General features: G+C 42.2%; 1 protein-coding gene across 1 annotated transcript in view; it reads right to left on the bottom strand.

The window, feature by feature from the left end:
* The window catches only part of RAI1 (retinoic acid induced 1), a 105,168-nt gene that overhangs the window by 1,224 nt on the left and 77,949 nt on the right, over positions 1–25,995 (bottom strand). Inside the window, exons 3-5 of the mRNA XM_072417435.1 lie at positions 4,816–10,162; positions 2,168–2,261; positions 1,057–1,106 (exon numbers count right to left, since the gene is read on the bottom strand). Of these exons, the coding sequence (XP_072273536.1) occupies positions 1,057–1,106; positions 2,168–2,261; positions 4,816–9,729 (5,058 nt within the window). The 5' untranslated portion in view covers positions 9,730–10,162. The remainder of the gene's footprint in view (positions 1–1,056; positions 1,107–2,167; positions 2,262–4,815; positions 10,163–25,995) is intronic.

The following is a 25,995-nucleotide window of genomic DNA, read 5'->3' as shown; positions in this document are numbered from 1 at the left end:
AATCAAAAAGGAAAAATTAGTGAATGTTATAAACGCAAAAGCTGATTGGTAGATACACAATATGGCGCTCTGCCTATGACCAATCGGACAAGAGTTTATTTATAACGGGCAAGAAGGGCAGTGCAGGATAGTGCAAGTCAGAGCTCTGTGAACACTAATCCCCACTTACAAATTGTAGGATGCATTTGACCCTTTTGTTAACTCGCCCCCCCCCCCAAAAAAAAAATAAAAAAACCTAATGTACCCCTTGCAGTTTCACATTTACCTCCATCCCATGGCCTCCATATTGTTTGCAATACAATTGTTAGGAGAAAATCTCTGCACTAGCAGAAGTTATCCTAAGAGCCCTTTGTTTGAAAATGCTCAGATCCTTTAGGATAATGGTCTTTTTTGGCTGTACAGATAATTGCCGTGGCATTGCGGAATCCATATCACAGTCACACTGAGTAAAACTGCCACCGTGTGGTCATAAAGTGGTACTGCAAGCAGACACCAATGAGCAGAAATCCCCAGTAAATCGTCATATCATTAGGCTTTATGCTATAACTGTAAGCTGCAGTGATGAGTTGCAAATCCTTTTACAGAATCTAAAACATCTTATAACAGAATAAATTATGTGCATGAAAAATGATTTAGTGTTGGTCAAAGAGACCAGATTGTAAAAAGAGCATCCCTTGTGTAGGTGTGCCTGAAAACTGATCTTCTATAGCAGGGGTTCCCAGATCAGCAACCCGATCAGCAATCATCAGGACCCCACAGGAAGGATTTGCTATGTTTATTCTTCTCATGTTTAATTTTCAATTTGCGTTTTTGCTCCAAAGTACACCCTGTATACTACCCACCCCATTATTAACAGAAAATAACCAATCAGGACATAGTGAGAAGGCCAATGAGAGACATCCCCAGCTCATCTGTCCCCCCTCCTTGTCACCTTGCACCTTGTGTCAGTGGGATTAATGAACAGGATGTTCTGTGTGTAGGACCGCCCCCGAGGAGCAGAGTTTTATGTTATATGATATATAAGAAACATTTAATGCTTCCATGGGTCTGTATTACCTTGTGTTTAGGACATCTTAATGAGAAGTTCTCTTCACTTAGTAGGCAGCCTGAAAGAAAAAGTTTACGTATTACAAAAATATCTATATATATATATATATATGATATATGATATACACAATCATATCACATTCACTTTCTTTGTACCCAAATAAAAGTACCCAAATAAAATGCTTGCTGTTGACCGGCTATCTGTCCCCTTGAGATGATGAAACTTATACAGTTCATGCACAGATCAGCAAAACTAATTTAATTTCTGAGAAATACATTGATGCTATTACAGTGCTAAATGACAGCAGAAGCGGCTGTGCTTTGTTTGGCTGCCTGCCCTCTTACATGCAGGAAGAATATAAATCTAGTGAGGTCATTCTGCGTTGGAAAATATGAAATGTGGGTTTTTTGCTGTTTTGATTACGGATTACAATACAGAGTGGATGTGTGAACCTCCTTACGGGGGAGCAGGAGGCAGGTTCTGGCTATGATGAGTATATGGCAGCAAAGACAAGACCAAGGACCTGATTTATTAAAGCTCTCCAAGACTGGAGAATATGGACTATCATGGGAGATCCTGTGTGATCTAGCAAACCTGCAAAGTATTTCCTAAAAATCATTTGCTATTAGTTGGCAAATGTTTTCCATCCTGGGCCAGATCCATTTAAAGTTTGCTGAATCACCCAGGTTCATCCATGATATCCTTCTTAAGTCTTGCAGGCCTATCTCTCATCATTCTTTCCTGACTGCTAGGTCACTGATAACCCTGTCCCTGGTTTACAGATTATGCTTACTTGGACCCCTTTGGTAGATACTTACCAATGCTTACCAGGAACACCCCACTGCTCCACAGTTTGCAGAAGCTCCGACCCATCGTCCAGCCATCACAATTTGGCTCTCGTCACCCAGATCCCTACACTTGTCCATTTTTCCTGACTGTTGATTTGCTGCCTCCTAAATCCCACCCCATGTCAGGGACCATTTTAACCAGATCACCAATATTAACACTTCACCTGTCATGGGATTTAATGATTTGGCTGACCGGTGTATATGTGTATTATATGTGTATTATGAGCCATACAGACATGTTCATTCCAGGTGCGTGGTGTGTTCATCTCACCTGCCTCCATGGCACACGTGTAGTGGTAGGACTGGACACAACCCTTGTGGCTGCAGCCCACGGTGGCTCCGGGCTTTTGACATTTGGGACAGAGCTGTAAAACAGAAAACAGAGTCAGGGTTTGCAGCAACAGGCGATGTCTTACAGGGGTTATACGGGGTCAGCAAGAAAAATCATATGCGAGGTTATGATTCACAGCTATTGCATGCCACTACCCGGAATCCTCAGCGGGGGGAAGAATGTGTCTGTGTGGACTTGTCTGAGAAATCAGGAACGCAATCACCTAATCTGCGCTTTACAGGCCAACATATACAGGTCACACCGTGTTCTTTTCTGCTTTCTGCAGCAGCGTGTAAGCAAGAATAAAGTGTCAAGCCAAAAACTTGATTTTAAAGATCTGTATATAGCAATAGAGGGATGAGAACCCCTGTCTGGTATTTCATTTCCTGTCCCAATGACAATATCATCCCCCTCCTCTATTTTTAGTAATGATACAGCTTTGTTTTATCCGTTCCCCGCTGCACCCAATAAAGCCAATAAATAAATATTTGCAGCTAGAAAAACCTCCAACCAGCAGTAACCACTCACTATCAGTAGGTGGCAGAATATAATAATGCAGTTCTTCATGCTGCCCACAGATTGGAGGTAATAGAACCTTAGCGCTCCCCAACATCCACCCCTCAAACCACTCCCCATTACAAATCAGTCACCGATAGACTAAACGATATGACCTCATCCCTGGTCATATTTTACACCGGCTTTAAGCTTATTATGATTTTTTTCACATTTTATATTTTAGCTGCATGATTCTTGCCGATTCATGTGCTGATTACATAACTGAAAAATGTTATAAAGGTGCAGGGAGATGCACAATTCCCTTGTTATGTCAGTTGTTGCCTGGTGACCAGAAATAAAATGATTACTTATACAGCCTGGGTGTGCCGTTTATTATAAGCCAAAAAATATAAAATAACAGCATTTGAATTAATCTTCCTGGGTGAAATCAGGGGGTGTTGGTTGCGGTTTTATTGGAGTGGGTGATCCTGATGCAAGGGTCAGGGTGATTTGGGGGATTGTCTGGAATTTCCCCATTTTTGGGTTACTTAGGAACTTCAGAAGAGTTTGCTTATTCTCGATCATGATTGCCATCACCAATCTTCCAGGCCAGAGGACAACCCACTTCCCCAGGTTGTCAGGGACCCACCCCCAGGGGGATCACTCCGACTGCTTTCAAAGTTCTTCCGCCAGGGACTTTGCTATTGGTAATGAAAACTAAAGAAGAGGATTTTCAACCAACCACTAAATCGAGCAGTGTAAGGCACGTGGATATACGACAACCCAATCGGTTTAGAGCTGTTGAAATTATGAATGGTGATTTCTGATTGGCTGTTATGAATATTTTTTGTACAATGCTCTTTGTCTTATAAAGGTCATGGTAAGAAGAACATGGAACTTATTAACATGCAAGAATGATACGTAGGAAGAACATCAATATCTCTGATAAAGAACAGATGGGAAGTGAGAATAGAAATTGAACGGTTCTATAGTTGGACTGATGAGTGTTTTTTTCTCTTGCACAGATAAGTGGTTTTAGAACATTGAAGAAGACTTTAGGGAAGCCCGCCTCTACCAGCATTTCTCCAGTTTGCAGGGAGCTGAGGCTGATTGGCCTCCCATCTGATGGTGCGGCCATAGTTCCATGGCCAACACCAGTTGGCGGAGCCAGCGGCACAACACCAATGGTTCTTTTACCTAAGGGTGGCATTTTGACCACCAACAGGGACTTTCTTCTCACCGACCACCAAATGTAAGGCAAATTCTTCCCTCAATGAGTTAATTTCAGCAAGGCTTCCCTGGGATCTGAAAATTATTGCAAGAGTTCCTTTGGAAGCCATTACTTTGGAGGAGGATACAAAGAAATATTGAAGTTCCAAGGCATAACAATTTCTGATCTTTACCCCTTCCACAACGCCGCACTGTTTTTGGGACCTTTGTTCTTCTCTATGACAAACTGTGATCACCAAAGAACCCATTGGATTTCAGTGCAGGTCCACATTTGGTTTGTATCTGGGACCTAAGCTAGCGAAAATAAATCTCTGTGTCGGTTTCAGCAATATTCAGAGGTGCTGAATAACACCCAGGCCGGTCACACCTTCTACAAATTTAGAGTCTATAACCCTTGCCCTTCTTTTTCTACACAGCTGCCTTTACTAATAAAGTACAAACATGTTTTAAGTTGCCCTTCACAGTCAATTACATGCATGCCTGCACTGGAAGAATAAAACAGAAACATATTTCAACAATAAAGTAAACACTTTTGAAACACATATGTGGGAAATGTTCTATGAAAGAATTTGAATTTCTCTCCATTTAGTATGGAGTTTTAATTAGCCTTGTCCATCACACAGCCAGCCTTGTGACCTAACTTTTCTTAAACAATAGACTGGCCACCTCTCCGACCCTACTTGTGATCGGACAAACCAAAGAAATGATGAGGTCATCTCTCCTCTTGCTTACTTTGCACATTGGAATGGGATGTCCAACAACTCTGTATAGGTCAGGTTTCCACAAACTATGGCCATGCAATGCCTATAACTTTAACACAAGCTATTTGATATTACTAACACGTGACAAATGTAATCACTCACCACTGAGGTGGCCATCTGAATGGCTTCATGGATGCCGTACAGTTTGCCAGCTACCAGGTAAACCCCGCTGGTCCACACGGCGCAGGCCTCATGCACCCAGTGCTCCTGCATTTCGGGTTCTGTAGAGTGTGTCTCGGGCACTTTGCCACACTGATGTCTCTTGGGTTTTTCAGTCTCTGGAACTTCCACCTTTTTGCTGCAGCAGTAACAGCTGGGCAACTTCCTGAGCATTCCACGGGCACTGGATCGTAGCGTATTCTGCTTGACTACGTCAGTGGTTCCACCGTCTGTACAAGGCTGCTTACCGCCACCTTCTGCGCCAGGCGAATTTATGGCCTTGGGAGATTTGTCTGTGTCCTCTGGTTTTATTTTATCTTTCAGCCGGGATTTTTTGTTAGGCAAACAGTCCATGGGGTAGTAAGGCCCACACAGGTCGCCCAAGTCTTTATAATTGGCCGGGCAACGGCACAAACAACAAAGAAGACACCCAGAGCTGACTGATTTGCACACCAAAGGTCCCAGCTGCATCCAAGAGGAAAAGGGCAGGCTTCCTTGGTTGGCAAATGCGATGGAGTGAGAGGCTGAGTGTGCGGCACTTCTCTCCTTCAGTAACCGAGTCTCTTCCCCTGCAGTATTTATTACGGTACAGATGGTGGTGAATGTATTTTTTTTCTCGACCTGAATGTACGGTGTGAAGAGCCGGACTCTATTTTCTGCCCTCGCTGGTTTAGCTGAAACATACTTCAACTTGATTTCAGGTTCTTTAGGTGTTACGGGAGGAATGCTATGCCGCTTTCCTCTCCTCTTATTCCCAGGAGGTTGACTTGCTGACTTGTTTTGAGAGGAACACTTGCGTTGCCTCTTGTTGTAGCCATTAAATGTCGGATGCTTGGTTTTTTTTCTTGCCCTGGTTTGTGTCAGTGCCTCCCCGACTTCCTCAGGAATAGCAGAATCGTCTTTGATTTCAAATTTTTTGCACTCATTGGCTCGATATTTATTGGTTAACATGGTGTTTTCTGATGAAGACTTTTCTTTTGAAGCCAGAAGAGCAGAAGGGGCAGCTGCTAGAAGTTTTTTAACAGCAATTTTGGAAGTGCTTTTTGACCTACCTCGACTGAGCTTTGCTTTAGGAAAGGCGTTTAGTTTTTTGGAACCTATGCAGTTGCCTTCTGGTTTTGCAGCTGGTTGTGTGCCAAATTCTCCCTGCAGAGAATCTGAAGTGACTTTTTTCTTGTGGTAAAGTTTACCTTTAAGGGATCTATTGCCACCTCGACAGCTAACAGTGTGCATTTCAGCTTCCGACTTTGGAGAATCAATTTGGACCATATCCTGAGTCAGCATCTTGGCTTCAGAATCGGCTATTACTAAACTATTATCTTTCAGCTCCTTGCCTTGAGAAGCAACAATTAAATTGTTACCAACTGTCCCGGTATAAAGAGACCCTGCAATCAGAGCACCTTGTTTCTTCTGATTTGGTGATGTAATTTTTTGGACTATTGCATCCAGTTTAAGTCCTCTGCCCTTTCTTGGTGGCAAAACCTTTGTTTTGATAGCTCCGTGATAGGACGGCGACCGCGAAGTCACTTTTAAGCACACTTCAGGCGCCATTCTTATGGCAGGCGAACTTAGGATAACTTTACAAGTCTTCTTGGAAGCCAGTTTTAACTTGACTTTTTCCTTTTTTACGGGTTTAATTTTTTTGAATAAATTGGGAGGATTCTCCAAATTTTGTTCCTTTGCCTTCTTGCTGCGTATAAGAAGGTTTTTCTTTTTGGCTGGGACTGGTGAAATAAAGCTCGATTTCCTCTTTAGAGAATGCAAAGGCCGCTCTGAGTTCTTCACATTTATTCCAACACCTGAGGTTGCAAGCTTCATCCTTTTCCTTATTTTCGGTATTATTGGAAATGTGTCAGCTGATGCGCAGTTGTTTGTTATGATCTTCTTTAAGGATGTACGCTTCTTAAGCACGAAATTCATTCCTCTCTTCCCTCTTCTTCTTTTGGCTGGAAATAGCTCCTGCTTTTTGTTACGAGACCTCAAAATCATGGACTGTTCATCCTTTAGGATGCCAATTTCTTTGGATTTCGTACCAGCACTGAGAACAGGAGTTTGTTTATTTTGCAGTGCTAGCATTTCCTGGTCGGTGGGTGTCGGCATCATTTTTCCACCATTTTTTGCACCTCTTCTTCCAGATTTATAAGGTGCTCTCTCTTTCTCACCAAATGCTCCCCTTTTACTTAGCTTTTCATGATGTGGTGCTTTCAAGGTTACCTCTGTACCACATTCCTGTGGTTCCACTTTGGCAGTGGAGGAACGAGTGCACATCCTTGCTGGTGTAGATTCTCCTACAGAAGTCTTGCCAATTTGAACTGCTGTTGCGGCATTTAGACTTTGTGTCAGCATGATAAGATCTTGGTTCTCACCTGTACTTTCCATTAGGTTCTGCACAGGCATTTCAGCCACCTTTGTTTCTGCTGCTTTGCACCTGCGACCGCGTTGAGGTTTCTTCAAAGGTGGTTCTTCTACCTTGATGGCTGGTTGTTCATTTTTTGCTTGATGGACATTGGTTTCCATTACCCCTGGAAGGGTTGGACCGTCCACCTTTTCAGATTCTTTTACCTCTGACTGACTTTCACTGCAGACTTGCAGTGTCTCTTTACTCTCTTCATTGTTGTCCTTTGTATCCTCCACTGCTTTGATGTGTGGTAATGTAGATTCAAACCAGCTGTTTACTTTGGATTCGGTCTCAACAGTCGGTCCAAGCAACATGATTGAGCTGTCCGACAGCTGTGAAGATTCAGCTGAATTCTCCTTCTCTTCAGTGCTTGGATTTTCTAAGGAATCTGGTGTATTGATGGAAGATAAGGCTTCATTTCTCACCTGCTTTGGAAGGCATTCATCATCTATGAGAGACTTTCTTTCTGAAAAGTCACATAAAGAGGAATAGTCTTCTGGTTCTAAGTTGGATTCTTTTTGGGATGGGAGATCAGGGATATCTTGAAATTCATCTTCGGTGTAACAATCTCTGGTATCTTCCAACCACTTCTCATTGTCAGTTTTACCATCTTCTGTGTAGGTCAAATCTTCTGCTCCCTCTTTGTTAAACTCTTCTCCAGAATCGTTTTCCAGAGGTGTTTCCACATCGGGAACATCAAGCTGGCTATTGACTTTATTCTCCTTGTTCTGAAACAAGCCCTTTTGGAGATCTGAATGAAGAGTTAACTCGATTTCTTTCCATCTCAGACAAGATTCTGACATGTTCTTATCCGGCCATTCAAAGGGATCGGAACTCTTTGGGGTTGTGTTGGCCACTGTATTTGAGTAAATGGCATAGCTTGAGCTAGATGTTGCATTCTCAACATTTTTTTCTATATTCAAGCAAACAGATTTTTCAGTAGTGTTCACAAGTTTTGTTTGCACTGCTGGAAGTTCATTAAATTCACTGTTATTTCTCATCGGCATTTTATCTGCTGTAACCTTATTCATAGCATCTGGGATAACTTGTGGAGCCCTTTGGTCTGACCAAGTATTCTTAACCACAGAATCTACACATCTATGGTTTTCTATGTTAAATGGTGATTTAGGTGAACTGTTTAGTTCTGGGGAATCTGCCCAGGCCTTTTCGGCTTTCTCATTATCAATAGCATCTTGAAGAGCAATGATCTCCGTAGATAACTCCTCTTGAGATAGGGCATTGACCAGTAAATGTGGACATTCCCTTTCACTGCTCACTAACTTTGCAAAGGTCTCGAGAGGAAGGCTAGTATTGATGCTTTGAAAGGAATCATCAGATTTTGTAGACATATTATCAGGTGATGTTACAGAACAAGTGGAGATAGACTCAGGTTTCATTTTATTACTGTTGGCTCTCCCAGGGCTTCGTCCTGGACCACAGTAAATGTAGTTTCTCTCCAACTGGTCTTCAGAGCCGCTAAGGTAGTCGGTATCTTGCATTTCAGCATGTACAGATTGCGGAGTCCCAAGGGTTTCAGACAAAGGTGTGCCCATTGGTTCGGAAGAATATGCACTGCTTTCAGAGCTACAATGCTGCGTCTTCATTGACTCTGGGGTCCTAGGAGAAGTTTTAATCCCTTTCTTTTGGGGGATACCAGATTTGGAGAGAAGAAGCTGTTGGACAGTACTGGAGATGTTCTCCACTTGGGAAGTGAGGGCAGTAAGGCTCTGCAGACTTAGGTCAGAAAGCAAAGTATCAGGGATCTTGTCATTCTGTAGACTTTTAGTCTGTGACTCTGGGCTTGAGGTGCCCGTGGGCGAGGGATTCAGAAGAGGCATATAGTGGCTGTGATCAGAAATACCCATAGGAAATGTATTGTGATTATGCTGCTGCTGCTGTTGCTGGTTATACTGAAAGTTTTCAAGGTTTGTCATGAGAGGAGATGGTGTAGAACTGTAAGATGGGGATCTGCCCACTGATCGGGCCGGGGAATGGCTGGCACTGGGACTGAAAGGTTGGTAATACTGTTCTGGTGTTCTGCTGGGGGCCTCAGGCTGGCAGTATGCTTGGCCTTGTTGGCTGTAATGTTGCCCATGGTATTTGGCCATGTTCTGGTAGTGCAAAGATTCCTGCGTGTGATGCCGCTGCGATTGTTCATAGGAACCCATTCTAGATGCCTGGTAACCGTGCATGGCTTGCACCCTTTGGGCAGGGGTAGCCATGGTGCGTTCATGTGGTGGGTTAGAAGGGGCAGTGCAGCTCTTAAAGGTGTGAGAGACGGGGCTGCCCGCTGGCACTGACGAATAAGTAGAAGTGGGGAAATTTTGATTGAAATGAGGAGACTGAGTGTAGGGGTGAGGAGAAGATGGGATGTCATTTTGGACTTTTTGCCTTGGTATCTTAGGATAGGTAAGACTAGGCTGCTGTGGGTGGTGAAGAGAGTGTGACCCGAACGGCATTTGACCAGAAGGGTCCTGGTACCCACTTCCTTCTCCAGAAGTCTTTTTAATCACATTTTCCTCATACTTTGCCCCACTTAAAGCCTGAGTCTGTCCCCAGTTCTGCAGGCCTTCTTCACCGGCATACTGTCCAGGATACACATTCGCTTCAGGAAAGCTGGCAAAAGATACACGGCCCTGCAGCTGCTGGACATTTATGTGCTTGTCCCCCCGGGGTTATTTTTCCCCAGAGGTATTCTCGTAGCCTTGGTAGGACGTCTGAGCATAGTAGCCTTTGGTCATCTGTCTCTGACGCACGCAGTTGAGCCCAGGCTGACTTTGATGCCTGTAATTCTCCAGGCGTGAGGAATCCTGTGAAGATGGTTGGTAGTTCTGCTGGTTGCCATGGAAACCACACCTTTCCCGAAAAGACTGCATGACTCGGCCTTGTTATCTGTAGGAGAAAAAATAGAATATATCAGTAAATTCAGAGGCAATGTTTTTCATATGTTACAGTTACCCCACTACCCCCCGGGACTGTCAACTCGTACAGACACAACGTAAGGAACTGAACCGTGAATCTCTACAAATCACTTGGTGAGGGAATTAGAAACAACAGCGACTGAAATGAAATAGCAGGTGACCAACAAAATAAACAGCAAGTTCTGCTGAAATTTGATTCTCACATCTCATACATAGGAGAAGTTCATTTATATAGGAACCGATGAGGACTTCATTGTTAGGGATTAAATCTCAACCAGGTTGAGGTTCCTCCAGAGGTTGCTATGGGTTCCTTCAGCAAAGAGCAGTTTGTACCTCTCAGGTCAGTTTAGGTGACACCAATGCCTATCTGTAAGGGTGACACTCTTCCCAATGACCAGCAATGTAAGAGGAATTCTTCCTAATGACCACCACACTAATGTACTGTAAACTGTGGGTATTTGAGTAGGGTTTCCCTGGAGGCCTGAAATGTATTTCAAGGGTTATCTCATATTAAAAAAGGTTGAGAAACACTCCTGTAGACAGTAAAAGAATCACAAAGAGACTGACCTTCTGGGGCCACACAGGCTCTATTTTCGAGGACAAAAAGTAAAATAATTGTTATTGTTCTTCTAGCCCATGAGACCTGCAAGCCATATCTAGAAAAGTGTCAGAGGGCTGGTGACTACATATATGGTGGGCTTTAGACATGAGTAGAGGGACATTACAATGGACATGGCAGAAAAAAAAAAGTTACGGGATTATACTTGACTCATCCCAATATTCTGACCTTGGGGCGTAGTAGAGGATGATGTCAAACTCCTTCTGGTTTTATCTTTGGGAACACAGTCAAAGTCAAATTAGCACAAAAAAATGCTCTTGCTCTTGCCTGTTCTGCAATCCCCAGGAATCTTCATAGAAAGATCATGTAATGTCTGCATTAAGCAAAATTAGGTTGGGAAAAATATCTTTATTGTTGACTTGACCGGATGGTTCGGGTTAATTTGATGTGTTTTTTTTTTTTTTTTGCAATTTTTTTTGTACCATCGATATCATTTTTTTTTTTTACTGTATAAAAAATGTTCATGATAACTGAAAGAAACTTCTGTAGCCCTCAGGAACTATTTGAAACCTATTGTACCTTTGCAAACCACCAAAAGCCACCTTTATTTGATCTTCATAATTCAATGTATTTTGACAACATTTTACAAAAATTTTCAAACACCACAACTCTTTCTTTTGCTTATCCCTACTGGATTTTTGATGATCATTTATTTGCTCATATTAAGCACCAAGGTCAAGCATAGTACAGTGTTTGACTAAGCTAAAATTTCCCCATTTCTATAGTTTCTACTTGATATCAATTGTTTGCACAGATTACCATGGTGCTCTGCACAATATTGATCAGATATCAGCAGTACTCTTATCGAATATCAATCTGACCCAATGTACAGGTAGAGGACAGGTCCTACATAATTATTTTTACTGCCATACAGCATTCCTACATAATACTGGATACAGCTCTGCCAAATAGAACAGAATACAGCAAGGGATGCTTCTTTTGGCTGGAGGTTGGCAGGATCCAACAGAAGGACTCCCTATTATATTTCTTGACAACCGTGTTAGGTGTATAAAGGGGGTGCTGAAATATTTTCCAATATTTCCAACTTCGATCCAATTTCTTGATGTCTTGTTTCTTGGTGTCTTGATGACTAATCTGCAGAAGGGCCAAACAAATGCAGAATATTAACTCTATCTTGCCAGACGAATAAAGGAGACACGGAAAGAAAAATGAGAGTTTTCTCTTTTGGACAAACAACGATGGAACAATTGAAGAATTTGGGATTTAAGTGGCAAGGGCATAGTCCTTTCACTCTGCTCACCAGCTCTTGCTCTGTTGATTTCCCCCTCCAACCCCTAAAATGAATTTGAAAGAAAGGAAATATTTGAATGATTTCGAAGTAATAGCAAAAGCAGAGCAGTATTCCAGTAAGTAGATATCTAAATTATTATTTTAGTAAGGCTTAAGAAACTGGAGAAACAATATGCGGAATGTGTTGAGTTTCAGGGTATATATGTTTCATGGCTTTAGGTCTTCTTGGTTGGAACTCAAACTCTTTAGAAAGCCCTTGGAAGCAAGGATACCTGTATATAATATAATAAATCTCATCCTTTGCCTGTTCTTTTGTTGATCACCCTCTGCTCTCCCAATGATCAACAAAGTACTGGGCATATATTGAGTAAAATATCAGTAAAAAGTATCATGATTTTTGCTACATCTTCCTTAGATTTAATATTTTAATGAAACCTATTATCTAATCTATTAATAATGTTGACCAGTGCATGGCCATCTTAAGAAAATACAACAAAGAGAAATGTGCATGCATTGCAGGGATGTATTGAACATGTGCTTGGTTGATTTTAGCCCCGATATACTTTAACTCTCCCACATGCAGATGACTGCTAAAGCCATGGGGACACTGTAACAAGGTTATTGATTTTTGCAGACTGAGATCAGGAGGACCATTTAGAAAATAAAGATATTAGTAAGTAACAACTGGGAAGGAGTGAGTAGGTTTGGCAGCTGCTCAAGCTGAATGTGGGATGAAAATTCACTCAGCGGGTGGTCCATGCCTGGCTTCGGATGAATAAGCGTCATGTCCAAGTGGCAATTCTACTAAAACACTGAAGTGTCGATGAAAGTAGGAGCATGCTAGGACAGTTTTTATTTCTCCAAACACATGAGCATGGCCTGCAACGCATTTACTTATCAGGTTTGGAGCCTGCACCATTCCTTCTGTTTGACTTCTGACGGGCTTGTCACATCCGCACCTGTGCCCCTCATTAGCTGAGGTTACCTAGTACTCCTTTAGAGCCTGCCATGACAGGGCCGACCCTTCTCCCTCCTCCTTTTCCTCCGGTACTCGCACAGCTGGCTCCCTCCCAATGATTTGTGTGGAGTTGGGGAGGGGGGGTTGATCAGCAGCATCATTACATGATCTATGACTGAAGCTTCACAGAAGGTGCTTTGGTGGAGCCAGACACTGCATACAAATGAGTAGTAGGCAAGAGCCTTTCCTCCTGCAAAATTTCCTATATCACCAGCTGGGAGGGAGAATCTTACAGGCGGGAACTTAATTAGCGCTTAACCCCTCGTCTGCCAAGGGACGGACTGCCAGCGTGAGCATATTATTCAATACCAAATCCCTAGATCACAATTTAGTATAAAAAGAGAAAAAAAAACATGAGCGATGCATGAAAAAAATTGCGGAAGGCAGCACGCCATCGGATTTTTAAATTTTATTAGCAGGCTTGTTAACGAGGAAACCTGTGCTGAAAACATGAAGGCCGAGATTGCTGATGTCCCCCAGAGAAGACCGATCCCAAAGGCCGAGGTTCTCAATGTCACCATAGGAAAGCTGACCCCAAAGGGTGAGGTTCCTAATGTTCCCACATAAGAAAGCCGGCCTCAAAGGCCGAGGTTCCTAATTCCCCCAAAGGAAGGCTGATCTTATAAGACTGAGGTGCCTAATGTCCCCATAAGAAAGCCAATCCCAAAGGCTGGGGTTGCTGATGTACCCCAAAGAAGGACGATCCCAAAGGCTGGGGTTCCTAATGTCACCATGGGAAAGCCGATCCCAAAGACTGAGGTTGCTGATGTCCCCCAAGAAAGCTGATCCCAAAGACTGAGGTTGCTGTTGTCCCCATAAGAAAGCCAATTCCAAAGGCTGAGGTTGCTGAAGTCCATATAAGAAAGCCAACCTCAAAAGGCTGAGGTTGAGGATGTCCCCAGAAGAAAGTTGACCTCAAAGGCTGAGATTGCTGTAGTACCCATAAGAAAGCTGATCCCAAAGACTGTGAGGTTGCTGAAGTCTCTCAAAGAAGGCCGATCCCAAAGGCTGGGGTTGCTGATGTACCCCAAAGAAGGACGATCCCAAAGGCTGGGGTTCCTAATGTCACCATGGGAAAGCCGATCCCAAAGACTGAGGTTGCTGATGTCCCCCAAGAAAGCTGATCCCAAAGACTGAGGTTGCTGTTGTCCCCATAAGAAAGCCAATTCCAAAGGCTGAGGTTGCTGAAGTCCCCATAAGAAAGCCAATTCCAAAGGCTGGGGTTGCTGAAGTCCCCATAAGAAAGCAACCTCAAAAGCCTGAGGCTGAGGATGTCCCCAGAAGAAAGTTGACCTCAAAGGCTGAGATTGCTGTAGTACCCATAAGAAAGCTGATCCCAAAGTCTGTGAGGTTGCTGAAGTCTCTCAAAGAAGGCCGATCCCAAAGGCTCAGATTTCTGAAGTTCCCCACGGATTGCCGATCTTTCTATGTAATATTTTTAAGGCACAGAGTTGCACCAAGCATGATGCAGTGATGTCAAATACTACTGAACTGACAACTTCTCCGGGTCAGAGCATTAGAAGGTACTATGGACAATGCCTCAGCCAGGCAACTGGTATTTTTCAGTTTAATTTTTCCAATTAGAATGGAACCTCAATGTACTCATATTATGAACAAAAGCACCTGCTGTTCGGGTAGAATTCGGATTTTCGGATAAGCCAGAAGGAGATGATTGTAAATGATGGCTTAAGGCTAATGTACTTGCCCTAAAGTTAATATATCTATGGGCCGACTTATTATTGCAATTTGATATCTGATCCAATTCAACAACAGCAGCCAACTGATGGTAAAGACCATTTTTTTGTGTTCTATTAAGTTGTGGAAACTTGGACAGTTTGGTAAATGTTGATGGAAGTACACAAGTTGTATCATGTGCATGAACGATTGGGTGCATAACTGGATACTGATTTTTTTTCAGGAAAATCTTGTATACATATTGGCAATATTTTGGGACTTCCAACCTATTGCATACTAATCTGAATATGAATTGGTTCAATCAACCAAATGCACAATTGGCAGTGGCTTTGCTTGCGTGTACTAGGCCTTAGAAATGCATTGTTTTATAATCTGTAGAAGTTGCCCCTGATGCCTGAAATGGTTGGGATTGGTGTAGATCGCAGTTCAGGTTCCAGGGAACAGGGGCTGGGGGCCTAAGGGATTCACAAATATTAGCGCCAACTGGCTTCCATAAGTATACTGGGCACCAGGCTCCACAGATTTGTCAAATACTGATTCTTCTCCTGTATTTTTTCGCCTACGCACACTCAGTCATGCGCATTCAATAGAAGATCAGGGTAGTCTGGACCTGAAAGGAGGGCGAGGAGAGGAAAAAGCGATCAATTAATATCCAAAGCTCTATAAAAATCCAACCAGCCACAGGAAAAAAAAAATCCCAAATCCAAGAAGCTTTTGCTGTTGAAAAGCAAGTCTTTTTCACAATCACGGTGTGAGGCTTTAGCTGACTGAATGAAGCTGCAGATTAGCTATTGTGTGTGAATAAGCCGGTTACGAGCCAATCTTTGGGCGCAGAGCAGGAAATGGAGGGGTTAATAAAATACAATGTACGTGCAATATATTCAGCAATCACAAAGCAAAATCACAAGGCGTCTTTCACATTGTAAAAGGTTAACGCATGAACGGAGGTGAGTGCCGAGACTAGTTCCAGTTGAGATAATGTTGAAGCTATTTTTTGCCTGCGATTACAATTATGGGGGCATTTAGTGAGCCTGACAGACTGAAAACTGTATTTTACAGCATTTCAGAATTTTTCCCCCAGGAGCATGCATACATTTCTGAAAAACAGAACATTATCTACTTTTTTGGGTTAAATGATTAAAAGATTTGCACATTATTATGAACCCTCTGTTCTCTCCTGCAGTGATGTTGATTGGAGATGTAAGCTAGGGAGCATTAAATCACCAAAGGCCGGGCAGCTGATTGTGTGGGAGAGCAGCTGTCTGACTCTCCAAGGTGCTGCCAGCCACACCAACGCACTCTATATTGCGCATCACTACACGTCACGGCACAGTGCAATACCTGACAATGCACTAAGCTGATATGCTGTGTGTTCTAAAACAGTATGTGGTGGACTACTACAGTTCCAACAATTTGTTTTTAATCTGGGTGGGTTGCTGCCCTTGTGACACAGTTTTTCAGTAACCACCCAAAAACGAGTGGGTGGTTACTAAAAATGCTGGGTGGCGCACCCAGTTAAAAGGGTCTAGGGAGAACACTGCAGTATCTGTGTGGGTGGTGGACAAACCAAACCTGGTCGTATGTCCTGTTGCCGGCCTTTGTAACTTGTTAGCTTTACTTTGTATCCTCAATAAGGACGACAATGTTCTTTGTGTCTACGAGTCTTATAAAAAAGCAAGCAAAAATTAATTTGGATGGGTATAAAAGACACCTTAAAGAAGAAATGAAACTTTCCTATGTGAATGATTTCCTATGCTGCACGGAAAAGTATTAATTTTGCCAAAGCAGTAACTTGAAAGAATTACAATTTGGTTTCAATAACTATAAAATAAAACAACTTCCTGGTGAATGTGGGCAAGGCACTCCCTGTCCCTACAACCTCTGCATTGTGAAAGCATCTAAGGCACTCACCAAATGGTCCCACCAAAATAGGTATGAGGTTTGGTGATGCCATTACCATGCTGCTCATTGTTCTAATTGCTGGAGATTCTAACATGAGGAAGCAATGCCCTGCCTTTACCAAGATGGCGCCACCACACAGAGGGATAGAGGAACAAGATATGGTAAGTCAGTAATAGGTACCCAATTACTAATTTACCATCTCTTGTTCCTCTATCTCCCTGCGTGGAGGCGCCATCTTGGTAGAGGCAGTGCTTTGATTGTTCACGTTAAAACAGGTAATACTGTTACTGGTGACTGGTCCCATCCCGCCTTCTAGCTTTCAGCTTCAACGTTTCAGTTCCTAATTAGAAAAAGGAAAATATGGACGGTAATATATTCTAAATATCTGTCGTTTTTAACACACCCACCATCTAAATAAACTCTGAACAACACATCATGATAATCCTATTATTTATGGCAAATGTCAGCTAACTACACAAATATTACCAGCAAATAATGAACAAGCATACCCGTGGATGCAGAAGTATTTTCCATGCCTTGGAACCAGCATGAAAACCGTGATTCTGGAACATGTGATAATGAGAAAGCACTTTGTGTAGTGCCATAGTCACACTGTGAGAACTTTACATGTTCCTGCTGTAACCACCACCCCCAAAACTTCTGCATTTTATCACAGTACCCACACTGGCAGAACCAGATCAAGGAAACACATTCATTACAATTGCTGGTTTTAGCTCAATTGTTTATCTTAATCAAATTTGCTGAACTTTTCTGTGCCGTCGTGTATTTTTGTTCTTTTGATCTTTTAGAATGGATTTTGCTGTGGGAAATATCAAAAGTGAGAGCACTGATCTGCAAAAGGGCTCATCTAGAAGTCTCATGTAACATGTTCCCAGTGTTTGGTCATCTCCCGTAAAATATCCTTAGTCTCCAATTATCTCTTGTTGTATATCCCCCTATCTCTGACTGCCCTCCGAAGCATGCATGCAGTCTGGCTATCTGCTATAGTCTCCAAATGTCTCTTGTAGCATGGTAACAGTGATCTTCTGGTAAATGAGCTTAGTCTTTGACAGTCTTCTGTAGCATGTTAACAGTCTCAGACCAGTTCTTGCTGTGTTTTGCAGTTTCTGACTATTTCCAATAGAATGTGCCCAGTTTCTGATCACCTCCTGTAGAATTTGTTAAGCCAGCTGCCTTGGTATGTCCTCAATTTCAGATTATCTCCTGTAGTGTGTCCCCAATTTTAGACCATCTTTTCTAGTATGACCCGTCTATGACCATATTCTGTACTATATCCCCAATCTTTGACCATTTCATCTAGTGTGACCTCAGACTTTGAAAATCTCATGAAGTTATGTCCACAATTGCAGACCATCTCCTGTAGTATGTTCTCAGTTTCTGACCATCTCCTCCAGAATGACCCTTGTCTTTGACCATTTCCTCTAGGATGACCCAGGTCTTGACCATCTCATGTGGTATGTCCTTAATCTCTGACCATTACCTGTAGTATGTCCTCAATATAACCTGGTATTTGACCATCACATGTGGTATATCCTCAATTTCTGATCACCTCTTGTAGTATGACCCCAGTCTCTGACCTTCTTCTGTACTATACCCTCAGTCTCTGTGTATGTCTTGTAGTATGTTTCCAGTCTTTGACCATCTCCCATTGTATGTCTCAAATCTCTGTTAATTCTCCTGTAGTATGACCATCTCCTGCGGTATGTCCTCAATCTCTGACCACCACCTATAGTATGTCCTCCTGACCATACCTTGTAGAATGACCTCAGTCTCTCACCATCTTCAGTACTATATTCTCAGACTCCAACAATGTCTTGTAGCATGACCTCAATATTTAAGCATCTTCCTAAACATGACCCCAGTCTCCAACCATCTTGTGTACTATATGCTCAGTTTCTTATTATCTCCTTTAATATATTTCCACCCTCTGGCCAGATAAATACTAAATCACTGACCTTTTTCTTTAGTATATCTTAAGGCTCTGACATCTTTGATGGTATCAGGGGCTGTATAAAAGACCCCATATGTCTAATAAATTGACCAGTACTGTTTTATATCCTCCAAGTACCAACCATTTGCTTTCCCTTATTCACACCATCAACAGTAGGAATCTGGAATCCTGGGATCTGATTGGCTGCTATGACTGAACTTCAATGTTGCATTATCCCAGTCTACACACATGAGCTGGAGGATAGGGAGAAATAGGAGCAAAGCTGCATTTGCAGGTCTTGTCATTACAATGTATGCTATTTCTCCGGCAGCGAAATGGTGGCCGTATGAGAGTGACAGGCTCTGCCTGAGTAACGCTGACACGCCATTACCCATGTAGCATCCTCTGCCCCCCAGGGTCTAAAACTTCCACACCTGCTGCTGGGAGAACAATCAGAGCAGAGAGTGAGCGGGAGCGCAGGGAAGCCGATGTTCCTGGGGTTAACCACTGGTGCGCAGACAGGAGATGAGATGCAGGGAATTTAGCGGTTCTGCTGCCCACTTTCGGGGGGTGGCAAGACAAATTGACTGAGGAGGCAAATAATTATAGATGACCCATAAACCAACTCATGTGATGCTATCTGGTCTAAAACTGGGCCTTGTTTTTAAAAACGCAAGAAACACAACCTTTAGCATCTGCACTGGAGGCTAGCAACAATTCTTTTTTCCTTTTACGAAACGGAGGTAGAGAACCTTAGTGAGGATTTACTGCTCTGTATCCCCATTAGGAATATTTTACTCTCACTGCCTGACTTCATGATAACATTTTAGAGGTAAGTAGCTGAAGTGTTATCTGATCTTTAGCTACTGAGCTCAGTGGCTTACAGTGCTCAGTAGCTAAAGATCAGATTACACATATAGCTGAAAAATTCAGAGAATCCCCATCTCTGCTTTGTATGGTTCCAAAAATGGAATCGGAATACCAAATCTGCCTGGGCAATACACTGTTTTGGTGATGCAGCACTTAAACGTCATCATATATTTTATTACCCAACACTGAAGTATTTTGGATTGAGATGACCCGAGACTGACCCTTGACCCAAATGGCTGTTTAAAAGTTAACTCCAACATTTGGACTTAGAACATTGTCCTACAGCACCGAAACTAGCATGTTTTAGTTGCGGTGGACCACAATGGAAGCAGCTATTTAGCTTAGTCATTTACGCTAATGGAGAAAACTAAAACTGTACAAATGGTAAAGAAATAATCAAAAATGAAAGCACGCAATACCGCTTGCCCCAAGGACTTCCTTTAACTTCCCATAGAAGTGAACTCCCAAAGTCAACCTCACCCAATCAAAAGCAATGATCGTCTGTAAGGTGCGGTAACCCATACCAACCTATTTTAGTAGATATAAAAAAATCTTGCTGTCAGCTACACATCTCTCTTTGCCTTAAGAGGTAATAAATCAAAGCCGTGTCATTGCCATTTTCCTGGCTATAAATAATTGGGGCTCTGGCTTCACCTTATCGCTGAGCTCAGGTCCAAAAAATATATGCATGCGCAAGGCGCTTCGGCGGATAATTGTAAGTCTCCGGACAGACATTTTAACAAGCGGCTACGGGAGTCTGAATGTGGCATGACATTTAGAGGACGCGGCATATTAAAATGCCACCTGCTCAGGATCCAGGAACAGACCTCGGAACACATAGCTTCCACTGACGTCTAGTAGAATGAAAGCCGTGTATTCTAGCACTCCTAGGATATACAAAGCCAGACGCGTATGAAATATAGAGGGCTAATAAGTAACAAATCTGCTTCCCATGCGTTGTGCCTCGGTGCCTGCAGCTAATCCGATGTGTATACACACCATACATGAGAATTATAGTGAGTAGTCAGTACTTATTCTGAGCTATGTGTACCTGAAAGCAATTTGTGATGGGATTTTTAGATTTCCATATGCTAGCTGCTTCTGTATTGCCATGATTGGATTTCATATAGACATATGTAGGTGTATTTATTTATAGCGAGGTGACAAAGTCAGAGGAGATCACAATCTAATGAGACCCTATCATAGTCACGTGTCATTAACATAATCATAGGCAAGGTCAATTTTTGGTGAAGTCAATTAACCTTGCAGCATGTTTTTGGAAAAAAAACCCATGGAGAACATGCAAACCCCATACAAATGAGCCCTGGTTGGTATTCCAACCATGCCCCAATTGTTCCGACTTGTATGCCACAATGCAGTATGCACCTTCACTGTGTGACTGCTGGTAAGCCATTTTATTCTGCCTACAAAGTGTGTTAACAAAGTAGCCCATAACAAACAATTATATTACTAATAATATGCAGAATGAAAAAAGGTCATAGCACCTTTTTTTCTTGTTCTTCCACTGAACAGTCACAGAGTATTGGAACTGAACTGGTAGCAGAGGATTTTCTTATTGAGGGCAGCAAGCACCTGCAGCAAATTTTCAACATTGCAGTGCACCACAATGCATGGTATGAGCATTGTGGAATACTACAGTGTATGTAAAGTTATTGTATTGTGTACATTAGGATGTCATTCTAATTGAATAGCACCACAAAGCAAGCTACTGCGTAGTACAGTAACCCATTTACCATATATGTTGCTGCAACACACATGTGACAAGCCTAATTTTACCACTTCTTTCATCGCTGAGATTACTGGTTTTTCAGCTGCCAAAATCTGATGTCCAATACTAGATCCATCACACTTTATGGTTGTTCAACTATGGAAGCTCAACTATGTGCGGTAACCCATAGCGAATACCAAGCCTTGTGGTTAAACATCACAACCGTTTATATAATAGGGAAAAGTGCAGTACACCATAGCAAATGGTCAGCAACCAGCAATTGCGACTGGTTGCAATGGGTCATACTATAACACTGGTATTCGCACTGCATTATCAAAGATGAGCTCAACGGCATCTGGGGCAATCAATTTGAGCACTGCAACTCTACTGGTTGAACACTGCTAGTCCCCATGGCCCCATGTGCTGTTATACCAATTACTGTGGCAACCATCCAATGTTGGTGGTCACCAATTAAATGCAATGGCATGTGCAGACTGAGTTTGGGATCATGGAAATAAAAAAGGTCCACTTTAATAATACGAATTCCCCATATAAATGCATGAACTAATTTTTTTTTTTTTTGTTACATTTATTTATAGTTTTTAACTAGGTGCAGGGGATTTTCTTGTCTCTGGGCTGTCTTTCGCATTGTCTGCGAACGCATGTAGGCCCAAGGGACATTAACAGTGTCTCATCAAGAGATTTGAGTCTCAGACAGCGCTAAGATTACCTCTCCCTGGGGCCTATTTTATATCATCCAGAAACAGATGGTCCCTTTAAGAATTAGATGAACGTATGGAAATGTTAAACTGGCGGAAGGAAGAAAGATGGTTGTATGGTTCCAAGAATTTCCCAAGAATTCCAGTGTTTGGGAGAAAGGTCAGTAAGTTATTGATTTTATTGAAATATTGATATGGACACCTGAGGACATAATTGCCCCAACTAGATCTGCCCTGGTCACCAAAATGCAGCTTAATAATTTCTTTATATTTGTATACATTCATTAATTACATTCGGGGTATGTGCATTGAGCCAACAGACCACTGCTTGTGCAGCGCACCCTTCTACTTTAAAGTCATCTTGGGGTTGGTAGAAACCACTTCCTCAGTCGGGTAAATACCCAGGTTGGAAAGAAAGTGAGAAAAAGTAAAGATGACCAAGAGGAGAGATGCAGTAGCCTTTCTCATCCCTATGGAGGAGCTTACATTTCAAAATTTGCTAAGGGTTTCCTTGAGCAATGAGCAAATCCTGAGTTTTTGATATCTAACCATTGACCATAGATCTGAATGGGGAGGGATTCTTCCCACAAACCACCATCATTAATATTACACAGGATTTATATAGCGCCAACATATTACACACCGCTGTACATTAAATAGGAGTTGCACATGACAGACAAACACGGACAGTGACACATGAGGAGGAGAGAACCCTCCCCCGAGGAGCTTACCATGCTAATGTACCATAAGGTATGTATTTAATATTAATTGGTAGAGGTTCAATCACGTTAAAAAATGTTGGGATAGGCTAGAATATAGTAATGAAGTTGCAATAAAACACCAAGAGAACTACAGAATTGAAACAGAAATGTACGATACAGAATAAGGAAACCTCTGTTGACTTTCTATGTTTAGTTGCAGCTTCCTGGAAAGTTCATTGATTGATTCTGCTCACTGCTTGAAGACATTGTTCAAAAATGTAACACCGAACAAATAATACAACTCAAAACTTCAAATAAACATCTGCTATTATAACACAATCAACAGAGTCCTCCTACCTCTCAGACAGATAAGAAGCGGTAGAAATATTTATAAGTTGTTATTTTTGAATACATCAGTATATCCAAAACCTGGGCTTGCAACTTTAGGAATTTTCCTGTCCATGTTCTTCTGAAACAAAAGTTGGGCAGACCAGAAAAAGGTCAAAAGCCTACTCATTGCCACACAAGGCAAGAACCTAATTGAAACCCTCAAGGTATTTGATAAAGTTTAAGACCCAAAAGAGATCTTGTGCCATTTAGAAAGGGGCAGAGAAGACCTAAAAGGTAGTAAAATCACTCACAAAACAGCAATGGAGAAGCTTTTAGCTGCCCAGAATGGAGATAAAGAAGACCAAAGTAAGGGTTTGAGAATGTAGATGTGTGTTGTTTTTGTTGTGTTTGAAACATACATCACATGTAGATTCTCATGTAGGTATATGATATTGTGTGGATGACCGATCTGGGGCTTGATTTGACCCACTTAGTCTTTGGTCCTTTTCTTGATCTTTTTAACATTGGGGAACACTAAAGTAACTTTCAGGTCTTCAAGGAACCTCTGCTATAATTATTATATCCACAGCTCACAGTATATTAGTGTGGTGAATAAAGGGAAGAATTCCTCGTACATTGCTGGCCATAGGGAAGAATGTCACCCTCACAGACAGCCAAAAAGATCATTGGTGGCATATAAAATGACCTGAGAGGTGCAAATTGCTCAAGGAACCCCTAGCAACCTCTGGAGGAACCCTATGATTCCATGGAACCATGTTTGAGAAACACTGTCCCGTCAAAGCAAGCATTTGATCCAAGGTGTTCTTCTACATAGACCCCCAGTCAATCTCTTTTAGAAAGACAAGCTGACCTATAAACAATTTCAACAGTAAAATCCTATAATGGCAAGGAGCCAACAATTGTCCTGGAAGAGAAGGTAACAGAAGAACCCAACAAAGAAGCTGTTATGGGTAAACACATTCTGTAGGCAACCCCATCATCCCTCGTTCAGCACAACCTAAATAATCTGGAGTGGTTTTCCCTTTAAAGTGATGCTGCTGGGGCATTGCGGTAAAAGCTTTTTATTGCCTGTATTTGTTGTCTTTTTCCTCCTTCTGTGCTTGTATTCCAGACCTTGCACTTTGTGATCGTGGAGTCCAGCCAAAGAGAGCAGAGACTGTTCCCAGAGGTCAGTGGGTGGGAAGCAAAGCAGACTCTCAAACTAAACATGAAAAATGGGACACAGCTGCTTTATGACCAGAAAGCCTGCAACAGCAAAATACAAATGCAGAAACGCGCTACGTGACGGCTTGTGATGTCTTATAATCTTAGGGTTTTGTACGCCACGTCTTATGTTACATCTAAAAATGCTATTTTTAAATCTTTGCAGTGGTTTGGGCACAGTTAACTGCACAGTCAGTCGGGGATGGACTGCTGATCAGTGACGTGTTGGCACACGGTTCTGTATTTGGTTCTGTAATGAACGAGTACATTGGGCCAAACTAAAAAGAAGTAGTGATGGAACATTCCTAATGGTGGATACATTTGGGCCAGGATATCTTAAAACGGAGTTCTTCAATACCAAGAAAGGTATTTACTATAACCAAATTTAACACGGTCAAGCCTATAGGTTACCATTTGGTTTTGGTAAAGCTTGTAGACCTCCAACAGTAATTTGGATAATTGGATAGTAACCAAGGCTGCCATTTTGTTCACCAAACCAACAGTATCTGCTTTATAGACACTGGTGACATCAACATTAGGAAGCTGAACAAACTTTTCAAGAAGCCACCAAAGAATTTTAATAAAAGCCTGTGACATCACCGAAGTGGCCTTCTTGTGTTTTCTTTTAGCACCTTGAGCATTAAATCAGGCAGGCATTGCTCATTGTTTTAATAAATGTTTTCATTACGCTCCTTTATCTCCCACAGCTTGCTCTACTTGGCATGGAATGGGCTTCACAGGGGGTCACTGGAAGATCAGAGTGAGAACCAGACAGTCAGTGAGATACCAGCATGTTTTACAGCTTGTAGATTTTACGGGCAGGATCATCCTAAGTAGAGTTGGGCTGGCGCTCGGGAGCTGCTTACTAATGAAAAATGAATTGCTGTAATTATCAGTAAGCTAATGGCATATCAGAGAACGTCAAGGAAAAGGCTGACTCCATGGGAGCCGTAATGGAAGAATTAGACATTATGTAGAGGTCTGAATCAAGACGGCACAAAGGTTCTATGCCAATACCCACAATTCATTGTGAATGCAAGGGGTGCGATTCTGTATACATAAAAAAGTACAGTCCAGGGGGCACAGCTCAGTGTTGGGTTCTACCGGGTAGTGTGGTAGTTTAAAGGGCCCCTCCGTGTCCTTCTGGCAGCAATCTTGGAGCCCCTTCCTGTGAAGAAAGGAATTCTCAAGTACACCTACTGGAGGGTCGTAGAGTTTCTAAGAGGTTTCTCCTGGTAAACAATGAGATTGGAATGGTTTGGTTTAGGTTTGCGTTAGGTTTAGGTTTTAATAGTGATTGGTAATACAGGAAACAGAGATGAAGGAACAGCATAGTTTCAAGAATAATGCCAGTGATCCAGCAAAGGTCCTGTTGGGATTCTAGCTGACGAGGATAAAACTCGGATTGAGGAAGACCAAGTCAACTTAAAGCTGAACTCAAGAAAATACCTGAAAGGGATCTGATTTACCTTCTACAAAGTTAATATTTGGGCCCATCTATTCTAGAATATGGATAGAAACATAAAAGTCACATATTGCAAGGTATTAACATGTTCCCACCAACTCTCATTCAGTAGAGTTTAGAGATTTCAATGTCCCCAAAGCACACGCATTAAATAAACCTGTGAGGTTTGCAAAGCTCCACTAATACATTTACACAATTACACAATCTTTTCCCATGACACTCCATTAAGTCATTACAACCCTTAATTAATCAACCTGTCCTCAGTTGCAAAATGGCGGTCATGTCCCATGGCTGAAACGCAGGCAGTCATGAGACTCTGCTGACAAAAGC

The sequence above is a fragment of the Pyxicephalus adspersus genome, chromosome 7 (genome assembly GCF_032062135.1).
Source record: "Pyxicephalus adspersus chromosome 7, UCB_Pads_2.0, whole genome shotgun sequence".
Taxonomy (NCBI): Eukaryota; Metazoa; Chordata; class Amphibia; order Anura; family Pyxicephalidae; genus Pyxicephalus; species Pyxicephalus adspersus.
Note: the sequence above shows the minus strand (reverse complement) of the source record. Positions and strands in the feature narration are given on the sequence as shown.